We start from the raw sequence: 23,363 nt of genomic DNA, 5'->3' as shown, positions 1-23,363 counted from the left end.
ACTATTAGTAGTTTGTCATCATCACGAATGTTGTTTTTTTAAACCTAAAATAATAATTTATCATAGTTTAGGCTAATATTCATCTTATAGTTACCGGTATGCAAAATCAGACTATAAGAGTAAAAATATTTATTTGTTTTTTGACCTGTGGAATTTTTTTTTAATGTTTTGTTAAATGTTGAGATACTCAAAAACACCAAGGATTTCAAGTTCAGTGTGTGTGTGTGTGTGTGTGTGTGTGTGTGTGTGTGTGTGTTTCTGTGAGACGGAATAGTAGAAAGAACACTGGTTTTGTTGCTTAATATCTTTATGACCTTAGCCAAGTCCCTTCACCACTCACCGCTATGGGTCTCATTTCTCTCATCTGTATAATGAGGTGTTTAGACTCTATTCCTTTAATGCTTCTCACTATTTTTGTCTATGAATAGCTCATAATTTTCCTACCTGAAATTCCTTGTATCCAAAGTTGCCATATAGCAATGAATGGAATCCTATATTCTCTTTCATTCACAAATAATCTGAAGAAGCCTTGTGAGTGCACCTTGTTACTAATTTAATTTCATTGCATTTCACTCTGGCTGATTCTATTAGGCTTATTGTGTAATTATTATTAAGCTGTACAGTCTTTTTAGATTGTTTTAAAATTTTTCTTTTTGCTACTTTTTATATAAATTCAACCTATTTGTTGGATGATTTAAAAATTTTAAACATTTGTTTTCCTTTTTGGCTCTTCTAAGATGAGGAAACAGTTGAGTGTGGTAGGTGCATTTTTTTTTCCTTGCTAGATATAACGTCTTCATTTTTTAATTGTATTTCAGCACATTTAATCATTTCCTTCCCCTTTCTTTTTGTGCTTCTCAGAGGAAATTGAAGGTACATGTATAAAAGTTTCCCTGCATAGCTCAGTAATTTTATTTGGTGAACATGTGTTTGGGATTAAACTGAATATGGTTCAAAGTTTATAGGAGATTATTATGTTTTATACATACAAAACTTTTATATTGACTTTATAACACCAAGCATGTTGAGGTAGAGCCTTATGTTTTTTAAAAGAAGTAGGAAAAAATTTTCTGTCTAATCTTCTGTCCTACGTATGAGGGAAAGCAATATGAAATACTGCTGGGTATTTTTATTTGGTATTCACAAATAAATGTTAGTGCAGTAGAAATATTTGATTTCTTTGTACTGATGTCACCATCAGCAACATTTTTTTAAAGCTAAAATAATCTTAATGTGCTAAGCAGTTTTATTTTTTCTGTCCTTATTATTCACTAGAATATTAGTGCAGGGTTTTTTTTCAGGTTATTTCATCCTTTCCTATAAATACAGTAAAATTGTCCCCTTTTAATATGGTATATCTTTATGTTTTTTTATTGACAACATGTTATATTAACTGAAAGGATGTATTTATAATCATAACCTTTCTGTCTAATCCAGTGAGCCAATATATAATTGCTGTCTCATTTTAAAAACCAAACCTTATTTAAGAATGCGATTTTTTTTAAGTGCCAAAATTTTCTTAAATGTGAAAAAAAAAATCAATACTAATGCTCTCAGAGGAACACTATGGGAAATTGGATAACATCAGTTTGCATGATAAATTTTAAAGTTTCTCCAGTTGAGATCATACAACATCTTTTATGCTTAAACAGTGCTGCGGTAAGGGTTTTTCTGTGCTGTGCTTTACATGATTATTTTAAGAAACTTATTTTATTTTGAAATTTTTTTCTTTGCATCTGTGGCTGGGCATCTAACTGTTCTGCTTTATTTCTTGGCTTTTGTTCTGTGTGCTTTTACACTCCAGAAGATGCAGAATGTGCTGGTAACAACAGTGGAACCTATATAGGTGAGCAAATGGATATGAAAGACAGTTTATTTTCTTTCAGCTGCTTTTTTCTGGAACTACTAGTATATTTGTTTTTGTTTTTTGGATGGGGTGTGGCTAAGAAACACATCAGCATGCCTGATATTGAATGAAAGAGCATGAAACTTTATATACAAGCAGGCTCAGTGGATTGGACATAAAGGATTTTAACAGTTACAATTGAATTATTCTAGAAGCTGTTCATTCACTATATTTTCATTCATACGTATGATTCTTAGAGTACAAAAGAACTAAATAACAGTAAAAGGTAGATTGAAGAAATAATATATTTGTGTCAGGAAGTTTTGCTGTATCTATAGTATCTTGAGTTCAGATAAATTTTTTAAAAAATTTACAAGGTTAACATTGAAGTACTGAGATTTTTAAGGCCTCCAATAATTTGTCATTTTTTTTCTCTTCAGATAATCAGTGACTTCTTTGCTCTTAATTTTAAAGAATGATAGAAACTCACCATAGGTCCTATAAGAACAAAGTATAAAAATGAGAAAACACTCCAGCTTTGCCATCAGATGTTTTATGCAAGTAAATATAAATAACCAGCATTAAATTCTGAGTGTCACATTTTAGAAGGGATAAAGACAAAGTAGAAAATATTTAGAAGCAAGAACCTAAGGTCGTGAAAGAACGAAAGACAATGCCATATGAGGAGCCAGTGAAAGAGCTAGAGATGGTTAGCCTAGAAAAGAAAAGATTTACAGGAATGTGTTAGCTATCTTCAGTCATTTCAAGAGTTACATTTAAAAAGCGTTTGACACTGAACAGCTAAGTTCTGAGTGTCTAGTGGAAGTTGCAGAAAATTTTACTCTGGACATAAGGAGGAATTTCATAATAATTAGACTTGTTCAAGAGTAAAATGGGTTTTCTTAATTAGTGAATTTCCCCTTAACTGGAGGATGCAAGCTCCAGCAAGATGAATGGTTCAGTAGTTTGGAGGAGGGGATTGATGTTCAGGGATTGACTGGATTAGATGGTCTTTGAGGTCCATAGCAGTCCCTTAATTCTACTTTTTGTAAAGGGGATACTTTAAAGATAGTCAATGTTTAAAGGAAGTAGAAAGCAAGGGAATAATAATTTGGCTGAGAGAGTTGGGCCCAGTAAAAATTTTTTGTTTGTTTAAGTGAAAATTGAGCATGCTTATAAAATAAGGGGAGGAAACTCATACAAAAGGATGTTGAAGATATGAGAGAGGGGTAAAAACTGATGGAGCAACATCTGTGTAACACTGCATTTAGGACATAGACATCTGGTAACTAACAATCTAGTTGCCTAGAAGTAAGAAAATAGAAAGTTATAATCAGCAAGAAAAATAAGCATCATAAATCCTTTGTGCTTTAACTTGATAGAAGATAAATTAACTTTCTTTTGACTTAGTATTGGCCCTAAATTTGTTGTTGATTTAACAAATTTGGTTATTTTTATCTTAGTTTATCTTGCAGGATTCAGGTTTTCTTAGGCCTAGCTAAATGTGGATAGATTAAAAGCAGTGAGGACAGCAAAAATAGTTTCAATTCAGTAAACATCTACAAGTTGATTAATATGTACAAAGATTTATCCTAGGTGCTGAGGATGCAAAATCTCAAATAAAACAATTTCTGCCTTCACAGAACTTGCATTCACCTGGGGAAGGGAGATTTGTAACACATACTCAGACAAATGTAAGGGCATTTGAGGAGGGAGAGAGACATCATTAACCTGGGCATCAGTAATAGCTTCAGAACAAGCTTAGTACCTAAACACAGTCACAGAGCAAGATTAAGATTCTGAAATGCAGAGGTAAGTGAGGAGTGGTTCTCAGGCATGGGCCAAGGGCTTGGGTAAGTGCACAGAGGTGTGAGATGAAATGTTGGGTTAAAACCTTGTTTGGCTGGAGCAAAGGTGGCCTCCCAACATGCTCAGCTGTGGACCAAACCAGATCAAAATATAATTTGGAAATATTCAACAAAATAAGTAAAATACAGTAAAACATAGATAATAATACATTTTGAAACTAAGTCAATATATGGCCCAGACAGTTCCTTTTATATGGATTAGTGGCACTTATTTCTATTTGAGTTTGACGCTGCTAGGCTAGATTATAGGATATCTGAAAAGGAGAAAAGTGGAATAAGACTGTTCAAGTGGGCAGGAACCATATTGTAGGGCCTCAGGGAGAGGCTTAAATGCCAGTTTGAGGATTATGTATTTTATAGTAGAGGTGATAAGGAAACACTGAAGGAGTTCGAGCATGTTTTGAGGCAGCTCGGTGGTGTAGTGGTTAGGGTACTGGACCTGGAGTCAAGAAGACCTGAGTTCAAATCTAGCCTCAAATACTCATTCTGTGACTGTTAAACAGTATGGGAAGTGACTGGTAATCTCAGAGGAAATTGGGCCTCAAATGACTGCACTTGAGGATCTGCAGGACTGCATGTGGCCTTGAACCCTCAGGTTCCCCACCCCTCGACTAGGAAGTCAAGTGGCAGAAGAAAATAAAGAGCATTCCACACATGGGGGAAAAATTAATAAAAAGTCAGGGAGGGGAGGGCTATTGCTTTTTTTGTTTTTGCTTTTTGGAGGGCAATTGGGCTTAAGTGACTTGCCCAAAGTCACATGGCTAGCAAGTGTCAAGTGTCTGAGGCTGGATTTGTACTCAGGTCTTCCTGACTTCAGGGCTGGTGCTCTATTTACTGTGCCACCTAGCCTCCCCAGGAGAGGGCTATTGCAATAAGCCAGATTTCTATCAAGTGGTATCACCAGCCAGACAGTCCTTCATCTTCCAGACTATGTTATCTTGACTTCTACTCACCTCTCCTGCCAAACAGTTCTGCCATTTTTCCTGGAAGGGATGTGTCAGTATACTCCCTTGTGTCCTCACTCATAATTTCAGTGAGTTTCAGGACCAAAGGGCCCCTTCCTGACCACCATTCTACTATAGATGTTATTTCTCCATTGGGATGTAAGCTTCCCAAGGGCGCTCTCTCTCTCTCTCTCTCTCTCTCTCTCTCTCTCTCTCTCTCTCTTTCTCTCTCTCTCTCTCTCTCTCTCCCTCTCTCTCTCTCTCTCTCCCTCTCTCTCTCCCTCTCTCTCTCTCTCCCTCTCTCCCTCTCTTCCTTTCTCCCTCTCTCTCCTCCTCTCTCTCCCTCTCCTCCTTCCCCCTCTCCCTCCCCCTCTCCTTCTCCTTCTCCCTCTCCCTCTCCTCTCTCTCCACTCTCTTCTCTCCAGAGTTTAGCACAATGTTTGCCACATGGCTTAACAACTGCTTTTCCGTTCATTTACTCATTCTCATCAATTCTTCCTCCAAACATTAATTTTTAGAAGCCTATGAACTAATCTAGGAGGTAATTCTCAGAAACTGACAGAGGATGAGATCACAGGTTATTTGACTTAGACCTTCAAGGGATGTTAGAAGTCAAGTCCAGTCCCCTTTATTTTACACATGAGGAAATGGAGTCCCAGAAAGGTACATGACTGACGTCAAAAAGGTTCTAAGAAGTGATAGGGATGGATTCTAACTGTTTCTGTTCCGTCTTGCTGCCTCCCTAATATAATAATAGTAATACCTGTTGTTTATATAGCACTTTAGGATTTGTGAAACCTATTAGTCATCCCAAACTGGATTTTCTGTAGGCATTTCAGACTCAGTATGTCTGAAACTGAACTCATCTTCTCACCTCCTCCCCCACCTCCAAGTCTCTACCCTCCCTGCTGAAGCCTCCTTTCTACCACTTTCCTCTTAGTATCAAGTACACACAATGTTCCCAGTCACCCAGGTTTGCAATCTTGATGTCATTAACAGCTCCTCACTCACGCTTACCCTTCATATCCATATGCTTGTCAAGTCTTTTCATTTTTACCTTCACAATACTTGTCACATACCTGCTCCTCTCCTCTGATACTGCCCTCACCCTGGTGATGATACCTTACATCGGAATTGTTGCTGTAGTCTGCTGGTGGGTCTCCTGTCTCTCCCCCCTCCAGTCCATCCTCTGCTCAGCTGTCAAATGGATCTTTCCAAATTAGCTCAGATCTGACTATGTCATTCCTCTGTTCAGTAAACTTCAGTGGCTACCTATCATTTCTGAACATAAAATCCTCTTGTTATCATTAAGAGCCCTTTATAACTTGGCCCCCTCCAACGCTTCCAGCCTTCCTGCACCTTACTTGCCTACATGACTCTGTGACCCAATGACACTAGCTTCCTTGTTGTTCCTTGCACAAGACACTCCCTTCCTCTGGGCATTTTCACTGACGGCCCCATGTGCTTGGAATTCTCTTTCTCCTTAACTCTACCTCCTGACTTTCTCCAAAAGTGGAGATTTAGGGGGAAAGGGGTAAGATAATAATCCGGGTTTTTTGGCATAATCTAATGTTCTGGTAAGATATTCAGGGTAATGAGAGAGAAAAAAGGAGTTGGACATAGAGACATCTGCATAGAGGACATGAGTAGTTAAGGCCATGGGGGTGAAGGTGCTGAGGGAAAAGGACTTCAAAAATAGCTTGATGGCTAACCTTTCCTTTAAGAAATAAATGACATTTTTATATTACCCATAGGGAAGGGAATAAGCCATTTATATGGTATCTACCATGTGCTTAGCATTGTACTAAACACTTTATACAAATATTATTTCATTTGATCCTCACAACTGCCCTGTGTAGTAAGTGCTGTTTACTATTTACATTTTACTGTTAATTGAGTCAGAAAAGGTTAAGTGACTTGCCCAGGGTCACAAAGCTAGTAAGTGTCTGAGGCCAGATTTGAACTGAAATCTCCCTGCCTCCGGACCCAGCACTGTATCCACTGTTCCACCAGTTGCCTATATTCTCCAGTGTCTATTTTCCCCTCTCTACCTAGAAAGCCCTCCCTTATATAGAAAATAAAAAGTGGGAAAAAAACAGTTCAGTGAAACTAATCATCATATCCAGAAAGTCTGACATTATATGTAAGGTTCCATACCCAAAGTCACCCATCTCTGCAAAGGACAGAGGGAGATGTTATTTTTCTTTTTAATAGCACAGTTATAGTCCATTCATTCATATACCCAACTTGTCTTTCTTCATTGTGTATTTATTTTGCTTACAGATCTTTGCTGCTATAAATATTTTGGTTTTGTGCAGGGGTGGAGGAGGCTATCTTTTTATCATTGACCTCTTGGGGGTCTAGAAATGGGATCTCTTTGTCAAAAGGTATGGTTATTTTAGTTACTTTTGCATAATTTCCAAATATTTTCCGGAATGGTTGGAACAATTCAGAGTTCCACCAAAAGTGCATAAATGTTACCATATGTCCACAACACCTCTAACATTGTATGCTCTTATCTTTTGTCTTCTTTGCCAATTTATTGGGAGTAAGGGTAAACTTCAGAGTTGTTTTGATTTGCATTTCTGTTAATGTTATTGTTTTGGAACATTCTTTCACATTGGTGTTATTCATTTGAAGTTCTCGAGAAGTATTTGTTCATAATCCTTTGATCACTTATACATTGGGAAGTGGTTTTTGGTTGTGTGTGTGTCTGTGTGTGTGTGTATTTGTATATGTGTATCTATAAGTTTACTATATATCTTGACTATTAGAGGTACTTGATGATCTGAGATATTTAATATAACATTTTTTCCAGTTAACTGCTTCCCTTATTTTCCTAATTACATTAGCTTTGTTTGAAGTTGAATATGTCAAGAAAAAAATCAGTAGCACAAGTATAGGACAAAGGAGGTGTTGTTAATGTCAACACAGTCTGAAAGTTTCTCTTGATTGCAAGTGCAGAATGAATTAACAGTGCCATTTGGCATCAATAAAAGAAAACTAATAGTCTTTCAGGCTGCCTTACTAGAGGCAGTGTCCAGAAAGAAGGAAGGTGACTGACCCACTTGTTTTCCCTGATCAGATTCCCTTAGGACTGTTGTCTTCACTCCTAGGTGTCCTATTGTATAGGTTGCAGAAGAAGTCAAGTAGAATTGTGAGAGGACCAGAAACCATACCAGACAAGTTCGTTTGAAGGAAATGGGGATGTTTCTCTTGAGGAAAAGAAAACTTCAGAGATGTGTAATAGCCTTCTTCATGTCCTTGAAGTTCTGTCGTGGACAGGAGATAATAGGTTTGCTTTGTCTGGCACCTGAAAGTAGTGCTAGCAGAGTCTGTTCCTCCATGGTTGGAACTCTCCCTCTTCATCTCCATTTCATTACCATTTCCCTGACATGAAGTCTTCAAGTCTCAGCTAAATCTTACCTTTGCTGATGTCACTTAACCCTAGTGTCTTCATAGCAAATAGTAGGCACTTAATAAATAAGTCTGTGACTCAATGAATGTCTAAAAAGTTGCATTGGGAACATAGAAGTTAACCCATAAAACTAACAAGTGTCAGAAGCCAGATTTTAACCCAGGTCTACCTGACCCCGATCCTACTACTTAATTTCCTAAGCACAGCTGCCTCTTTATAAGTATCATAGCTCACCAAATGTGGAATTTCCTATCTAGAGAAGTAGTGGTCTCCCCTTCCTTGGAAGTGTTTCTTTAATTATACTAGATTAATTGGTAAAAGGAGGCTGGATAAACATTTATTAGGGATGTTGTAGAGAGGAATTATGTTTAGACCCTTTCCCCTACACTTTAATTTCTTGACCTATACTTTATTTTTGTTTTGTTGTCTTGTGTTTATCAGCCATGAGTAGTTGTAAAATTGTTTTATTTTTTTCTCTAATATAATTGATGAAGAATTAGAAAGTAATTACTTTGTGATATCAGAACAGTAGAACTGTCAAGGTCTCTTCTCTCCCACTATCAGGATCATTTAAAGTTAGAGTGATTTTTAAATGGCCAACATTTACAGAAAGAATTTACCCTTCAGGATTGTTCATTGCAGAAAATTTGTTCTAATTCAACCAATGAGCAGTCCTGTCTCATAGGAAATGACAATAGTCAGTAGACAGTTCTTGAACCAAATCAATAGTTTAATGCAATAAAAATTTTAAAAACTACAGGCAAGCTTCAATATGAAATGTGTGTTCCTAAAGTTCACTTGTAATTTTATTAGAATCAATGGGGAAAGGCCTCAAGTTCATGCCCTGTCAGTTGAGGGGACTATGGTTCTTTAGCTTAGAGAAAACTAAGAGGAGATATGAAAAGTGACCTCAAGTGTATGAGAGAATCTCTTGCGGGAGAGGGATTAGGCTTGTTTGAGACTATAGGGTATAACTAGGAGCATCAGATCAATATTGTTTAAAAGGCAGACTTAATTTAATTTAAGGAAAAACTTCCTAGCAATTAGATTGATCCTAAAATGGAAGGGGCTGTTTAGGGAAATAATGGCTATTTAATTCTCCAAGCAAAGACCAGATGGCCACTTGTCCAGTACTAAAGAAAGTTTTTTTTTTTTTTTCCAGGAATGGGTTACAGGGGTGGGATACCTGTGGCCTTGTAGGCCCTTGGGTACAGCCTTTTGAATGATTTCAACTTCTACAGAACAAATCCTTTTAAGGGGATTTGTTACACTGAAAAGAAAATATGTTATTCAGTGATATTATTTTTGTAAAAACTTTGTTAACCATATGTTCTTTGAATCCGGGATTGTCCTGGAGCCATTTTTACTGTGTTTATGTAGCATTTTATCTAATGATATTTTCTCTTACATGTACTTAGACTAACTTTAATATTTTTTTTTTTGGAGGGCAGTGGGGGTTAAGTAACTTGCCGGAGGTTACACGGCTATTTTTGTGTGTGTGTGTGTGGGTGGGTGTTATGTGTCTAAGGCTGGAATTGAACTCTGATCCTCCTGACTCCGGGGGCTGGCGATTTACTCACTGCGCCACCTAGCTGCCCCCAGGCTAACTTTAACCTAATAGGTAAAAACCACCTTGGAAACCATGTCCTGAAATTCACTCTCATAAACTTTTCCCCATCTCCATCCCCATTGGAAGTGCTTTTGTATTTTTTAATACAAGTTCAGTTTTAAAAACTTTAACTTAAGTCTATATCTTTGTTTTGTTTTACTGCTTTATTTTTACAATATTATGTGTACAGATAAGAAAATTTTTCTTTTATTATTTCTTCTAAAATATTTTTATTTACTGTTTTCCAGAATTTAAGACTGCTTTGATAGGTATAATTTTGTCCTTTAGTATATTCAGAGTCAGAAGTCAAATTGTTTAGCTTATAATCATTGAAGAACTAAAATAAATGATTATCTCATTTTGCCACAACATTTAATCTTTTCCTTAATGCATTTTTTGTTTACCTTTGAGTAGATATTATGTTACTTTTAAAAAGAGAATTTATTCAGAAAATGTGGAGGAATTCTCTCACCAACATATTGGCTCTCTTGAGTTAGCAAGGCTCCTCTGGATAATTCCAACAAGTCTGGCACACTGTGTGGAATGTTTTCCTGCTGACAGTAAGGCACAGCATTTGTCTAGCAGATATTCAGTTGAAGAAAATGTATATTTAAGAGCCTGTGTACTTTTAAACTAATTTACAAAACCTTTTTAATTTTGTGTGAACAACTATGATTTTTTTTTCATTATTTCAAAGTTTTAAGTAGGAGAAGCCATTGCTTCTTTGACTTTTTCAGCTGATGGACTTTTCCTAAGGTTTGTCATGGATATATGATGCTATCCAGTGAAGACAGTTTTTCCATCATAATCGGAAGAACTTTTCAGAGAGTGTGTATGTATGTACGTGTGCGTGCATGTATGTTTTCAATCTGTTTCTCTTTTTTCCTGAAATGATCAGTTTATGTAGTAGCTTCCAAAATTTCGTTCGGTCCTTTGACTTTCTGCTTTTGTTGCTAGTTTGAGAGCAAAATTAATATGATTTTAAGGTATTTGTAGTATACGGACACTTGCTCTTTAGATTTCTATACTATCCCTTTTGAACCAGCTGATACCAAGGATGTTCTTTGTTTCACATGTTCAGAAATTTTTCTTTGGGTTTATGAAATCAATAAGTGAGTGAGAAGTTATTCCATTTACATCATAATATTCTATTATTTTGGTGTTCTATGCATTTTTATATTTTTATAGTGAGCATATAGGGAGTTAGGAATTAATTAACCTGTTCAGATGTGTGTAGTTCTTCAGACATGCACCTAACACTTCTTCCATCAGCCTTATGGCTTTAAACTCTCTTCACAAGTTTCATTCCTCCTTCTCTGCTGCTGCTGCTCCTAATAGTACTCTTTTCACTTCAGATTTCTTCTGTCTATGGAGTAGTTTCAGCCTGGAAGCTACATTTCTCAAATAGCATTATCATCTGTTTCACAAACTTCCTTGTAACTTGTTTTGAATTGCATAGTATCTTTTTGTGCCTTTCAGGACTCTCTTATTATGATAGCATAAGAAAAGGAATAAGAATATTTTTAAATTGAAACTTTGAATGTTTTACTGTGAGGAAAAAATTTCATAATAACTTAAAGCTGTTTGGATATTTTTGTTACTAATGCCCAGATCAATTTGTATAAATATTTTTAAATGGGAGTTTTCATGAATACTTTTTGAGTTTTCCAGTTTTCATGACAGCCACTAGGCTGTTTAAAACTAGAGCATGCTTACTATTTCACCAAAAGAATCAAATTATTTTAGAGATGAGTAATTTTTTTTTACACAGCATTTTTGGCAGCTGTGTTTTGATCACAGTTATGATCTTCCACTGCAAAATAAAACAGAAAATTGGCTTGGAAAGATATTGGAAATGGAAGAGGAATTTGAAAATTTTTATGATTTTTATTTCTTCAGGAGTCATGCAGTCTAAGGGAATAGACTGTGGAGTCTTATTTTATATGTTTAAAAATATCCACTTATAACATGAATTACTGTCCAAGTTGCTGTGATCTGATTTTTATTTTTGGTCATGCATCCTACATAATGCTTAAATATATGTAATATTTAAACATTAGAATTCTAATAATGGCATTCCTTGATATCTATAGGAAATATAGCCAGACTTAGGAAGTAACTTATTTTTAAAATCTTATAATTAAAAAATGTCTTCATTTTCTTTTTTGTGAATAGAAAATAAAGAAGATTCTCCTTCAAACAGTATGTGTTCATATCAGTGTGTGCTTCTAGAGACTACTCAGTTTTAGATTCCTTTGGCCTTTGTAGGATAGGGGGGTGGTCTTGAATTATTTTAGATTTTATTTTTACAAAATAGCCCTGTTTAAATTATGAATAATATATAAGAAATGCCCCCTTTAAATGTGTGTGTGTATAAAAGTTATTATCTTTAAGCTACTAGCAGGTGGAATTAGAAGAGTACAGTGTTAATAAATAATATAATTTTTCATCTCTAAGGTTCTAACAATGAGACCATCTCAGATTCCAAAATCCTGGCCATTTTCCTCTTTTTCTAATTCATCCCCTAGCTACTCTACATTGCATTCATTGTACTCCAACCTTAATTTCCATTATTAACTTATGGAACATATTTTTTGCCATCAACTTGGTAAATTTTTTTCCCCTTTATTGTACTGTAATTCTTGGCTCAGTTCCATTGTGTTCATTGTTCTTTTACTATTTATTTTTAAGCAACTTAGTTGTCAAACTAGATAGTGCCAGGAAGACTCAGGAGGGCCTAAATTCAAATGCTGCTTCAGATGCCTGCTGTGTGACCCTGTGCAGTCTTTCAACCTTAGTGTCCTCACCTATTAAAAGAGTGATGATTACAAAATCTGCCTCAGCAGGGTTGCTTTGAGGATCAAATGAAAATAATATATGTAAAGCATTTCACAGATGTTAGATCCCTATGTAAATGTTAGCTATTATTATGATTTTGTTATTTAGATCTTATGTTTAATTAATGCTATGACTCTCAAAACCTAGTTTTTCACCATAATGGTCTCAACATATGGAAATCTAAAATCACGTTTTTTTTTTGAGTTGTGTTAAAAATGCTTATCTGTATGTTTTACGACCATAATAGCATAGAGGTGGGACTAGAATGACCTCAGGAGCCATCTAGTCCAATGCCCTGAGGTAGAATTTGAACCCCTGACCTGCATCTTCTTTCGCTATACCATGCCTCTATAATACATGTTAACAACACCTGCAGAATCTGTGATCTCAAAATTCCTAGTGCTCCGTTGTATTGGTCTTAGGAATCTAAATCACTCCCTTCAGTACTTAAAAAGCTCTGTGTTTGTTAACCTGAGTGCTTTCATAGCAAATCCTCATGTCCTTAATAGTCTTGAACTGCTATGACTAAAAAGAAAATCCTTCCCCCATGGCCAACTTTCTTGCAATGAGTCAACCCACATGTAACTAGGTGAGACTTCAGAAAACAGACATGTAGTCCATTGCGGAAGCTATGCTCCAAGTCTTTTTGAGGGGGAGGTGGAGGGAGAGGGAAGGGAGAGAGCAAGGGCACAAACACTTTCTAATCACCTGCTATTGCCAGGCACTGTGGTCAGCACTTATCTCACTTGAACTTCACACCAACTCCATTAGGATTCCCATTTTACAGATGAAAAACTGAGGCAAGCAGAGGTTTAGTAATTTGCCCAGTGTCACACATAGAGTATTTGAAGTTATATTTGAATTCAGGTCTTACTGACTCCAGGTCCAGCCCTCTATCCACCTCATCTCCTGGGCTATCATGGTTTGTATTCAACTGGAACAGCTTTTAGGAGGCTGCTATCACCTCTACACTATGAAAAGACATGGGAGGAGGGCGGCTAGGTGGCACAGTGAATAAAGTGCTGGCCCCGGAGTCAGGAGGACCTGAATTCGGTTCTGGCCTCAGACACTTAACACCCACACAAAAAAACTAGCCATGTAACCTTGGCCAAGTTACTTAACCCCAATTGCCCTCCAAAAGGAAAAAAAAAAAACAGACATGGGAGTAAGGTTTTAGTAAAGATATTACCAACATTTGAAGTTACATAAACATCAGCACTATCGTACATTTACACTTGGTTTAAAACTTATTATGGTAGAAAGAATTTGTAATTACTCAAACATAAATATAAAATTTAATATTTAGAAGAAAAATTTTTGGAGAATCCCTAGATTTAAAGTGTGCCTAATTGATTTGATTTTTAGATTGAAAATATGTCTATTTTTTGATGAAACAAATTAGTAAAACAAATTAAACTGTGTGTACCTTTTGACAGTAGTTAATAAATTCTTCAATACCTAGTGATCGTGTTCAGTAGATAAGTTCCTTGTATTATAGACTTTCGTGGACATTTTTCTTCCTTATATTTTAAGCTGCTCAAGAGAGTATTCTTTATGACTTTGTATCTTGCATTGTCTTTTAATGTAGTAAGCTTCCAATAAATGTATTGAATGAATAATATTGTACATGCATGACTGAATGAACAAATTGGTAAATAATTTAAGTAATGAAAATCCTACCATAAAACTATAGATTTTTAGTCTCAACAGTTGTAATGCCACTCAAAAAAGGTATGTTACAATAGTAGTTCAAAATAGAAAAGCTAAGGACCTCATCAGCTCTTCCTCCTGTTATGAATATTCTAGTGTGACATTTGATTATTCCTAGACTTTGTTCTTTTAGTGCCATGGTCATAGCACAGGATCTGTCTGACATACTCTCCTCTTAAATTAAATAACTTTGTTTTATTTTGCCTCCAGGATGGGCTCTGATTCCTGTTACTAATTACTGTGATTAAGGAACTCAACTCAATTAAAGCATTCGATCACCTTGTTCTTTCCTTCCTTCTCTGTGAATTTTTAAAGTAATTCTTAAGTGAGCAAAAACATTGTAAGACAAAATCAAAACCCATGAAAATAATTAGCATTTATTATAAATTATTCTTGATGGAAAAACATTTTAGGAAAAAGAAGTCTCTTGTGTCTGCTTGGGATTAATGGTGCTGATCCACAGCTGAAGTGGTGCTGCAATATCACTCTCCTATTGTAATAAAGTAAATGTGCCATTCCTTTTTTTCTCCAAAAAATGGTAAATTTCTAGCAGCTGTGGGTAAGCACTATGGAAAAATACTGTCCATAAAAACATTGAGCCAATTATAAATTACAAAAATGTGAAAGAAATATAAGGAAAATATATTTTATGTAAAACTGCATTCTTACACTGAACTCCCTTTTTTCTTCAAGCCAGATGCCACTAAGAATTCCTTACTTGAGATGAAATAGGATTATGTGGTTCTTGGGTTGTATATTCAGGGTCATCTACAGAGAACTCTACTCATTTTCAGAGTATGGACACAATTTTAAAAATTGTTTTCTTTAATCACAAAATTCAACTGAATCTAACAAGAAATACTTAACTCTTTATGCTGCTTGGGAGTAGAATCACAGTGCTATGTGTTGGCATGACATGCACATCTTTTGGAGTTTTAACTTCTGTAGAAGGATGTAGGATAATCACTAAAAGGACTAATTTTCATTTCCTATCAAATGTTGCAAGGTGCTTTTTAAAACTAGCATCAATGTATAAAACAAATTTTTATTTTATAAATTAATAACCTTTATTGAATATCTGAAGTATGCCAGGTGCCAAATAGCTCCAGAAAACTTCTGCCATACATAAAACATAATGGAGCTTTAAAAAAAAAAAACCAAACCAAAACACTTTTAAATGGAATTGTTTCTCTTTTCCCAGCCAATTTTTTTGTTTTTTCTTAGAAAAACAAAAAATAAGTTACAAATAATTGCATTATTATCATTCACCATGGAAATAAATTTTTAAATCTGTCTTATTTTATCATAATTTTGTTCATGATTTCACCAGACTCTAATGGTAAGAGTAGTTATAATTCCATTCCCTCATCTTAGTTTTCCCCCAGATTCATAATGGTAGCTGGACAATGGGAGCCCTCAATTTGGTACCCATTCTTTTTGTCCAGAATTACCATACGATGAGGACGGTAGCTGCCTCCAGGGAAATGCTACAAGGGAAATATAAATAGAGTAATGGACCTGGGATCAAGAGCTCACCATTCCAGTCCTTTCTATGCAACTGAAGCCTTGCTATTTGTCTGTCAGTTAAAACATCTGACTCATATTAAAATGAGAGAATAGGACTAGATGGATCTATATAATGGCCCTTCCAGATTTAAATGCCCTGATTCTATAAAGAATGCCTTCTAGATAAACTGTTGGGGCTCCATGATACATGACTGTCAGAACTGTATTAATTTGAGGATCAATAGAATGTCTACAAGAATAGGCATCATTCAAGGAGCTAAAATATTGGGAGAAGAAAAAGTAACAGTACATTTGTACATCTTTTGATCATTTTAAAGGGAAGTTTGAATTCATTTCCTTTTTTCTTCCTATTTTCTTTCTCTGTATGATTTCATGTCTTATGTCCATATCATCACTGTTTTTTCATATGTCCATTTACATTTCTAGAATCTCATTTCTTTGTATCCAAAGTACTTTCACTGACTCCAAAATGAGAAACTGCCTTCTAATATTTTCCTTTTTTTGCCATCCTGCCCTTTATTTAGAATACCTTTGTCTGATCATCATTTTTGTCTTAGTTTTTCCAGTATAATCTTTCCCATCAAATCCCACATTAATTTTCTCTGAATTTTTAAACTCCTCTTCATTTCTTCCAGTAAGCATAGTCTGTAGAGAAACTTTCTAACATGCCACTTCCATTCCAGCTTTATGATGTCTTCCCAGATGTCTGTGTTGCTAAAGCTGTTTTCCTGATCACCTTACCAAACTGAGATCCCTGTCTTCAAAAGCGTTCCTCCATGATTGTTTTATGTATAAATCTTTGCCCCTAAAGTACCTGGTTATCTCCATGGAAGCAAAAATGACTCTTTGTGGCCCAAAATTAAAATTGTGTCATGCCTACATTAATCAGGCATCTCTTTTAAAATTGTATTTATTTTAATCATTCTGTTTAAATGTATTAGATTGTGATTCCTTGCTCGATTTCTATGATTTTTGCCTTTAGTCATTGGTAATTAAAAAATATACATAATGCTTCCTTTGTTTTGAGTCCTAGCTAATGACTTAGGCTTGATATTAAAGCATAATATCTTCCTTTCAGATAAATTTAAATTCATACCAATCAGTAAAAGATTCTTCAGTTTTACTACCAAATATGCTTGCATTCAAAAAGGAGAATTTGCTTTGTTTTCTGATCAGTATAGTAACAAGTTCCAAGAAAACATTTCATAGGTTCTAAAGTTGACTGATGTTTGATTTGTTTATATAAAGCTATATAAAGTTTCTTGCAAAGCACTTTACATATTATATCATTTAATCCTCACAACTCTGTGATGCATGTACTTTTATTATCTCCATTTTATAGAGGAGGCAAGTGAGATTGTCACAGTCACAAAGGTGACAAGTATCTGAGGTCATTCTTCCTGCCTCTCAAGTCCAGCACTCTATTCCCTACATCATTCTGATTCAGTGAATCTCATCATAAAGTTTCTAAATATTCATATTTTAGTAGATGTATAGTAGCATCCTTTTAAATGACTCTGGTAATCATTCTCTTAAGTACTTGAAAGTTAATCTTCCTAATGATGAATGTCCACAACACAGTCTAAACTGTATCATTATCAATGGGTATCATTATACCTATTCCACAAGGATGTTATTACTATTGTACTCATGCTATAAAGCAATCTAGGATTTTTGGCAAAGAGGTTATATGCCTATTAATATTTGAAGTCCTTTGTGTGTAATTTTTTATCAGATGTATTCAACATCAGAGCCATGAATAATTGGACTAATGTACTTATTAAAATAGTCTTTCTTTATTTCGGTTTATTAAGTTGTATAATTCCATGCATTGATTTACTGAAAAAGATATTCTGTGGTTTAAGACAAATATGATATTAGTGTCTACATAAATAAATGAAGTATTAATCTCCTCCAAAGTATCCATTGGATGACATTTAAAATGATGCGTTTTCTTATCAGACACCTTTATAACAATGTAATAATTGGTTCTTTCCAAGATCTGAAGTTTTTTCTGTGCTTTTCAAAACAAATAATTTTTTTTTAATTCCAGCTGGTTTTAGAAGAAGCTTCCGTCTTAGTAGAAAAGATAAGAAGACAAACAAGTCTATGTATGAATGCAAGAAAAGTGATCAGTATGATACAGCAGATGTCCCAACATATGAAGAAGTTTCACCATATCGGCGACAAAATAATGAGAAATACAGACTAGTTGTTTTGGTTGGTAAGTTTATTTCTATCTAATTCTGAGGAAACAAGAACTAAACTTAACAAGCAGTTATTTATTAAGCATCTATAGTTAGTAAGATATTCTTCTAAGAACTGAGCATATGAAGAAAAAATGAAAAATAATTCCTGACCTTAAGAAGCTTACATTCTTTTAAGTATGACCCTCTTGTGTTTTATTTTGTTTTTTGCAAAAAAATTCATTTGGTTTGAGTTTTCCCAGCTTTTCCCTCAACAGAGAATTATTGGTTATTTTGTATTTTTGATATGTAGCAATTTTTAAGTTGTTTTTCCTTTTCAACCTTAGAATAAACGTTATGTTCCTTTTAAAAAGAAGTTTCAGATTCTTTTCTACATTGTTGTTACTTCCCAGTGCCCCCCCCATAACCTTCCCTTTTGACAAAAACATTTTTAAAATGTTTTATTGATACTTTTAAAATCACTTCCCAACTTTTAAAGTCACTTCCCAATTACTTCCCTCCCACCATCTAAGTAGAAACTTCCTTTGCAAAGACTAAGTACAATCAAACAAAACAAAAAACTCATTGTCTGTATCTGAAGATAGATGGCCCTCCTCCATACCTATGGTGCACCACTTACGTTCTCTTCTGAGAAGCAGAAAGCACATGCCACCACCATGCTTTCAAGTCCCAACCAGACATTTCATTGAGTCCTGAAGTCTTTTGGTGGTTTTCTTTTGCATTATTGTACTCATTATTGTAAATAAGTACTGCTTACTTTATCCTTTAGCAGTTCATCTTCCCAAATTTCTCAGCATTCTTCATATTCACCATTTTGTAGCACAGTAACATTCCATTATGATCATATACCACAATTTGTTCAGTTTTTCTCCCATCTGTGAGTACTCACTTCCCTTCCAATTCTTTGCTACTATAAAAAAATGCGGATATAGATATTTTTATCTATAGGGAAACTTTCCCTATATCTTTGACCAGCGTGGGAAATATGCCTAGTTTTGCTATCACTAGTTCAAAGGCTAAGTACAGTTTAGATTTGGGGGGAGGGGTTGCATGTATTTTCCCACATGATCAGACAAATTCACAGGTCTGCCAACAGTGCTAGGTATTGGTCTTTAAATAGCTAACTTTCCCCCCTCACCCAACATTTTGTCAAGAGAAGTCAATCAATATTTATTAAGCAGTTACTAAGTTTTAGGCATTGTGCTGAGACAATACAAGCTGACTGTGTGGATGTGTTTCAAGTCTCCCTTTCTTGCCCAGTCTCTCTGCTGACCTCTAGTCTCTCATCTCCAGCTGCTTTTCAGATATCTCAGCCTAGATGTCCAGCAGACAGCTAAGACTCAGCATGTACAAAACAACTTGTCTTTCACCCCGAACCCTCCCTGCCGTCAACCGTCCCTGTTACTGTGGAGGGCAATACCGTCCTCCTGGTCCCTTCGGCTCCCAACCTAGGGGCCATCCTGTACTCTTCATTCTTCTCATTACCCCTCACTCTGGGCTCCCATCCAGACTATTGTCAACATCTCTTAAATTCATCTCTCTCTCCTCTGACACTCTTTCCTCCTCTCCCTTCCCCTCCCCATACAGGCTCTTATCACCTCACTCCTTAATTACTGCTGGTGGGTTTGCTAGCCTTGAGTCTCTCCCAGTTCCAGTCCATTCTCCATTCAGCCACTAAAGCAGTTCTCCTAAAATGCAGGTCTTAACGGGTCATCCTCTCCTCTCACCACTTCCTGCCCCCAGTTCAGTAAACTCTGATGGCTCTCTGTCATCTCCAGGATGCAACACAAAATGCTCTGTTTGGCGTTCAAAGCCTTTCATTGCCTAGTCCTCTCCTAACTTTCCAGTCTTCTTATACCTTACCCATCACATACTCTTGAATCTTATGACACTGCCCTTCTGACTGTCTCTCATACTTGGAATGTTGTCCTTTCTCTACGTCAACTGCTGACCCTCCCTAGCTTCCTTTTAGTCATGTCCCAGTTAAAATCCAGCCTTCTACAAGAAGCCTTCCATTAACCCCTCTTAATTCAAGGGCTTTTCATTTTTTAATTTCTTATTTGTTCTGTAAAGCACTTTGTTTGCATGTTGTCTCCCTCACTAGATGTAAACTCCTTGAAAGCAAGGACTATCTTTTGCCTCATTATATCCTAGCACTTAGCACAGTGCCTGACACATAGGCACTTAATAGATGTTTATTTATTGATTGTGATCTTGGGAACTTATATTCTGATGGCAGAATACAACACATAAAAGGGAGATGGAAACTAGGAGGAGCTGAATGGATAAAGGTGGTAGATTATAGAGAAAAGTCAGGAATACAGCCTGGAAAGCAATGACCTGACGACCTGACCTTCCACCTTACAGTGGAGGGTCTGGGAAGAACCAGCCAGTCAGAGGGAGAGAGCACAGAGGCAGAGAAGGCATTTCCAATATGTGAATTCCATGGGTGGAGTGAACTTTTGGAGTTAATATGTTCCCTGTAACATTGTACAAAAAGTCTAGGAGAGGCAGGAGTACGGTCTGGAGAGGAATAAAAGCACATTGGCACTGATAATGGATGCCTTTTTCTAATAGAAGTAGGTAAGAGATGTTTTTATGACAGTTCTGAAAGCAAGAGATGGAAAACATGAGCAGGGGGAGGTCTGCATAACAAACATTAACTAGGTGAAAATGATGACACATAGTTCCTGGAGTATTGAGCTGATAAGATGATAATACCTTTAAAAATCTTTCTCTGTCCTGGTAGGCAATCTTCATGAACTGGTGTGGCCAAAATGTTTGTCACCCTTCACCTTGCTAAAGGAGGTGAAATAATAGTTGACCTTTAACCAATAGATAGGAGGCCAATAGGCAAAAATGTGGAGGGAGAATTTCTTAGGAAGAAGAAACAATCTTAAGCAGATATGTGAGAGTATTGTTTGTGATGAAGAGACAGAACACTGTCTTGTTTAATTAGAGCATATAGCATGAGGAAGTGAGTAATAAAATGAGAAAGATTATTGTGGCTCCTAATTGTGAAGCAGAAATGTCAAGTATGAAGCCCATGGCAGCATCCAGAACACTCCTGAGTCTGGTCAGAACCACATTAAAATGTGATTGGGAAATATCGAACCAAAAAAAAAAAAGTACGGTAGAACACAGATAATGTTAATATGTGGTTTTCTAAGTCACCATCTGCCCTTCAGGATCCTTATGTTCTATTTGAGTTTGAAACCACTATTGTAGAGGGCCTTGAGTGTCCTTACATTAACATCGATGGTCTAAACAGAACTGAGGGTCTCTTATCCTCTTTCTTTTGAATACTTCTCACATGTAATTATGAGCTCCAAGGTTGATAGTCTTACTTATGTAGCTAACAACATCTGCTCACATAGCATGTAGAAGATGCAAAATAATATTCAAAGGTTGAGAACTTGAGCAGAGATTTTGGTAACCTATGAGCTAAAGGATTTATAAGACTCCTTAAATCTGGAATGTCCTGTGCAAGTGTAGGACTTGGAAATGTCAGTCCTAGACTGTCAGAAAGCCATGAGTAGAGTGTTTCTCATTCCATTTCAGGTATTCTGCAGAGCATTATATTATGCACTCTAATCCCGTGACACCTGGACTTGTTTTATGAATCTGTCTTTTAAAATTATATATATGTGCTTTCTTCTGTTGAGTTAGTGATCATAAAGTTTTTTCCATATATACAGTTTATTTGAAATATATTAGTTGATTCTGATTTTTTATTTGTTGTCTTTGTGATATGTAAATGTAATAAGAAATCTATAGGCCTCTAAATTTTTTTATCTGCTTATCTCTAGTATTAATATTTTTTGCCAAATGAAGAAAAGAGGGTTTTCATTTTCACACTATCAGCATTTATATTCTTCCTACTCAGATTTAGCTACTTAGTTATAACATAAAGAAATGGGAGGGTTGGGCAGCTAGGTAGCACAGTGAATAGAGCACTGGCCTTGGAGTCAGGAGGGCCTGAGTTCCATTCTGGCCTCAGACACTTGACACTTACTAGCCCTGTGACCTTGGTCAAATCACTTAACCCCATTGCCTCACCTCTCTCCTTCACTCTCCTTCACCCCCCCCCCAAATAAAAGAAATTGAGAAGTTGGATTAATTATGTCTCAATAATTTACAAGAGTGAGTAGGATCTATTAGTAATAAGGCACTGAAGACAATGGCTTAGAATCTTGTATTGTTTCTACTTCAATTAATAATTTTTATTGGGTTACTATGAGTTATTGTGACATTGGTGAAGAGTCTATTCAGCAAAATTTTTAGTAAACTCCTACCTTATGCATAGCACAGTGAAGATATAAAAAAAATGGCTCCTTTCCTTGGAATCTAATTTCCCTGTGGCCCTTTTTTTTTTCATAGCTGTAGTAGAGACAATAATTGATAAAACATCTAATAAAATCTAAATGCTGAAAAAGTTTTGAAATAAACAAATACTGTTGAACAAGTATTAAACAGTGCTATTTATCTTCTTCATCCTATTTAAATATATGTATAATTTTCACAGCTCAGTTTAATTTTCAAGAAATAAAAATAGACTGAGTATATTAACTTGAGAAAAAATAGGACAATGGGGAACCTTAAACTTTCATCAGAATTATTTAATTTTCCCTTGGTTTTGGAAATGTCCCATTCCAAACAATGTAAAATTTTTAAAATTTAGTAGCATTTTTGCCACATAGACATTGTCCCATGACAGTTTCAGTGAAGTTTCCTTCTCTGTTAAGAAATACATTCTAAACAGAGGTATTATCATGGAATTATGTTAGCTATTTAGTACCTTAAGTTGAGTTTTTCTCTTTACTAATAGTTGACATTTTTTTTAAATTTAATCTTACCTTGAAGAAAAATTTTTTTTGTAATAATAAAAACACCAACAATATGCTGCACTTTTATTGCTAAAGCTAATAAATAATAGACCTAAAATTCTTCTTGTGAGTTTTGAGAAAAATTGGACTTATTCAATTAGGTTACAAGGAATGAAAGGAAAAATAATAAATATTTCTGTATATTTAAAAATTTTTGCTTGAAAATTAAATACATTTCCACCCTCATTTCACTTGTATTTTATAGTTACATATTACATGCAAATGGTTTTTTTTAAAAGTAATTTAAGTAAATATTTATTTATGAGAACGTTTGTTCTTCCATGTGCTTAACAAGAACTACAAGTAAGAACAGGAATGGTGACTGGGTCTGTGATTTTGTTGGTGTAGGAAACTCCTTCTTCCAATCCAGATTGCTACTTTGTATGTAGTTTATAGTCTGGGAGAATTACCTGGAGCACAGAGAAGTCAGGTGACTTACCCAGTATCATACAGCCCAGATGTGTCAGATGCAGGACCTGCACCCGTCAGCTCTCCATCCACTGTAATACC

General features: G+C 35.6%; 1 protein-coding gene across 3 annotated transcripts in view; it reads left to right on the top strand.

Moving 5' to 3' along the window:
- Window positions 1–23,363, top strand: part of MPP7 (MAGUK p55 scaffold protein 7) — a 265,591-nt gene that overhangs the window by 215,025 nt on the left and 27,203 nt on the right. For all 3 annotated transcript variants that reach the window (XM_069086374.1, XM_069086375.1, XM_069086373.1), the window contains one exon: window positions 17,814–17,984. In XM_069086374.1, coding sequence (XP_068942475.1) covers window positions 17,814–17,984 — 171 coding nt within the window. The remainder of the gene's footprint in view (window positions 1–17,813; window positions 17,985–23,363) is intronic.

The sequence above is a fragment of the Petaurus breviceps genome, unplaced genomic scaffold (assembly GCF_028583685.1).
Source record: "Petaurus breviceps papuanus isolate PSGF00001 unplaced genomic scaffold, PetGlider_PUasm1.0 178, whole genome shotgun sequence".
Lineage (NCBI taxonomy): Eukaryota > Metazoa > Chordata > Mammalia > Diprotodontia > Petauridae > Petaurus > Petaurus breviceps.
This window is presented reverse-complemented; position numbering and strand designations above follow the sequence as displayed.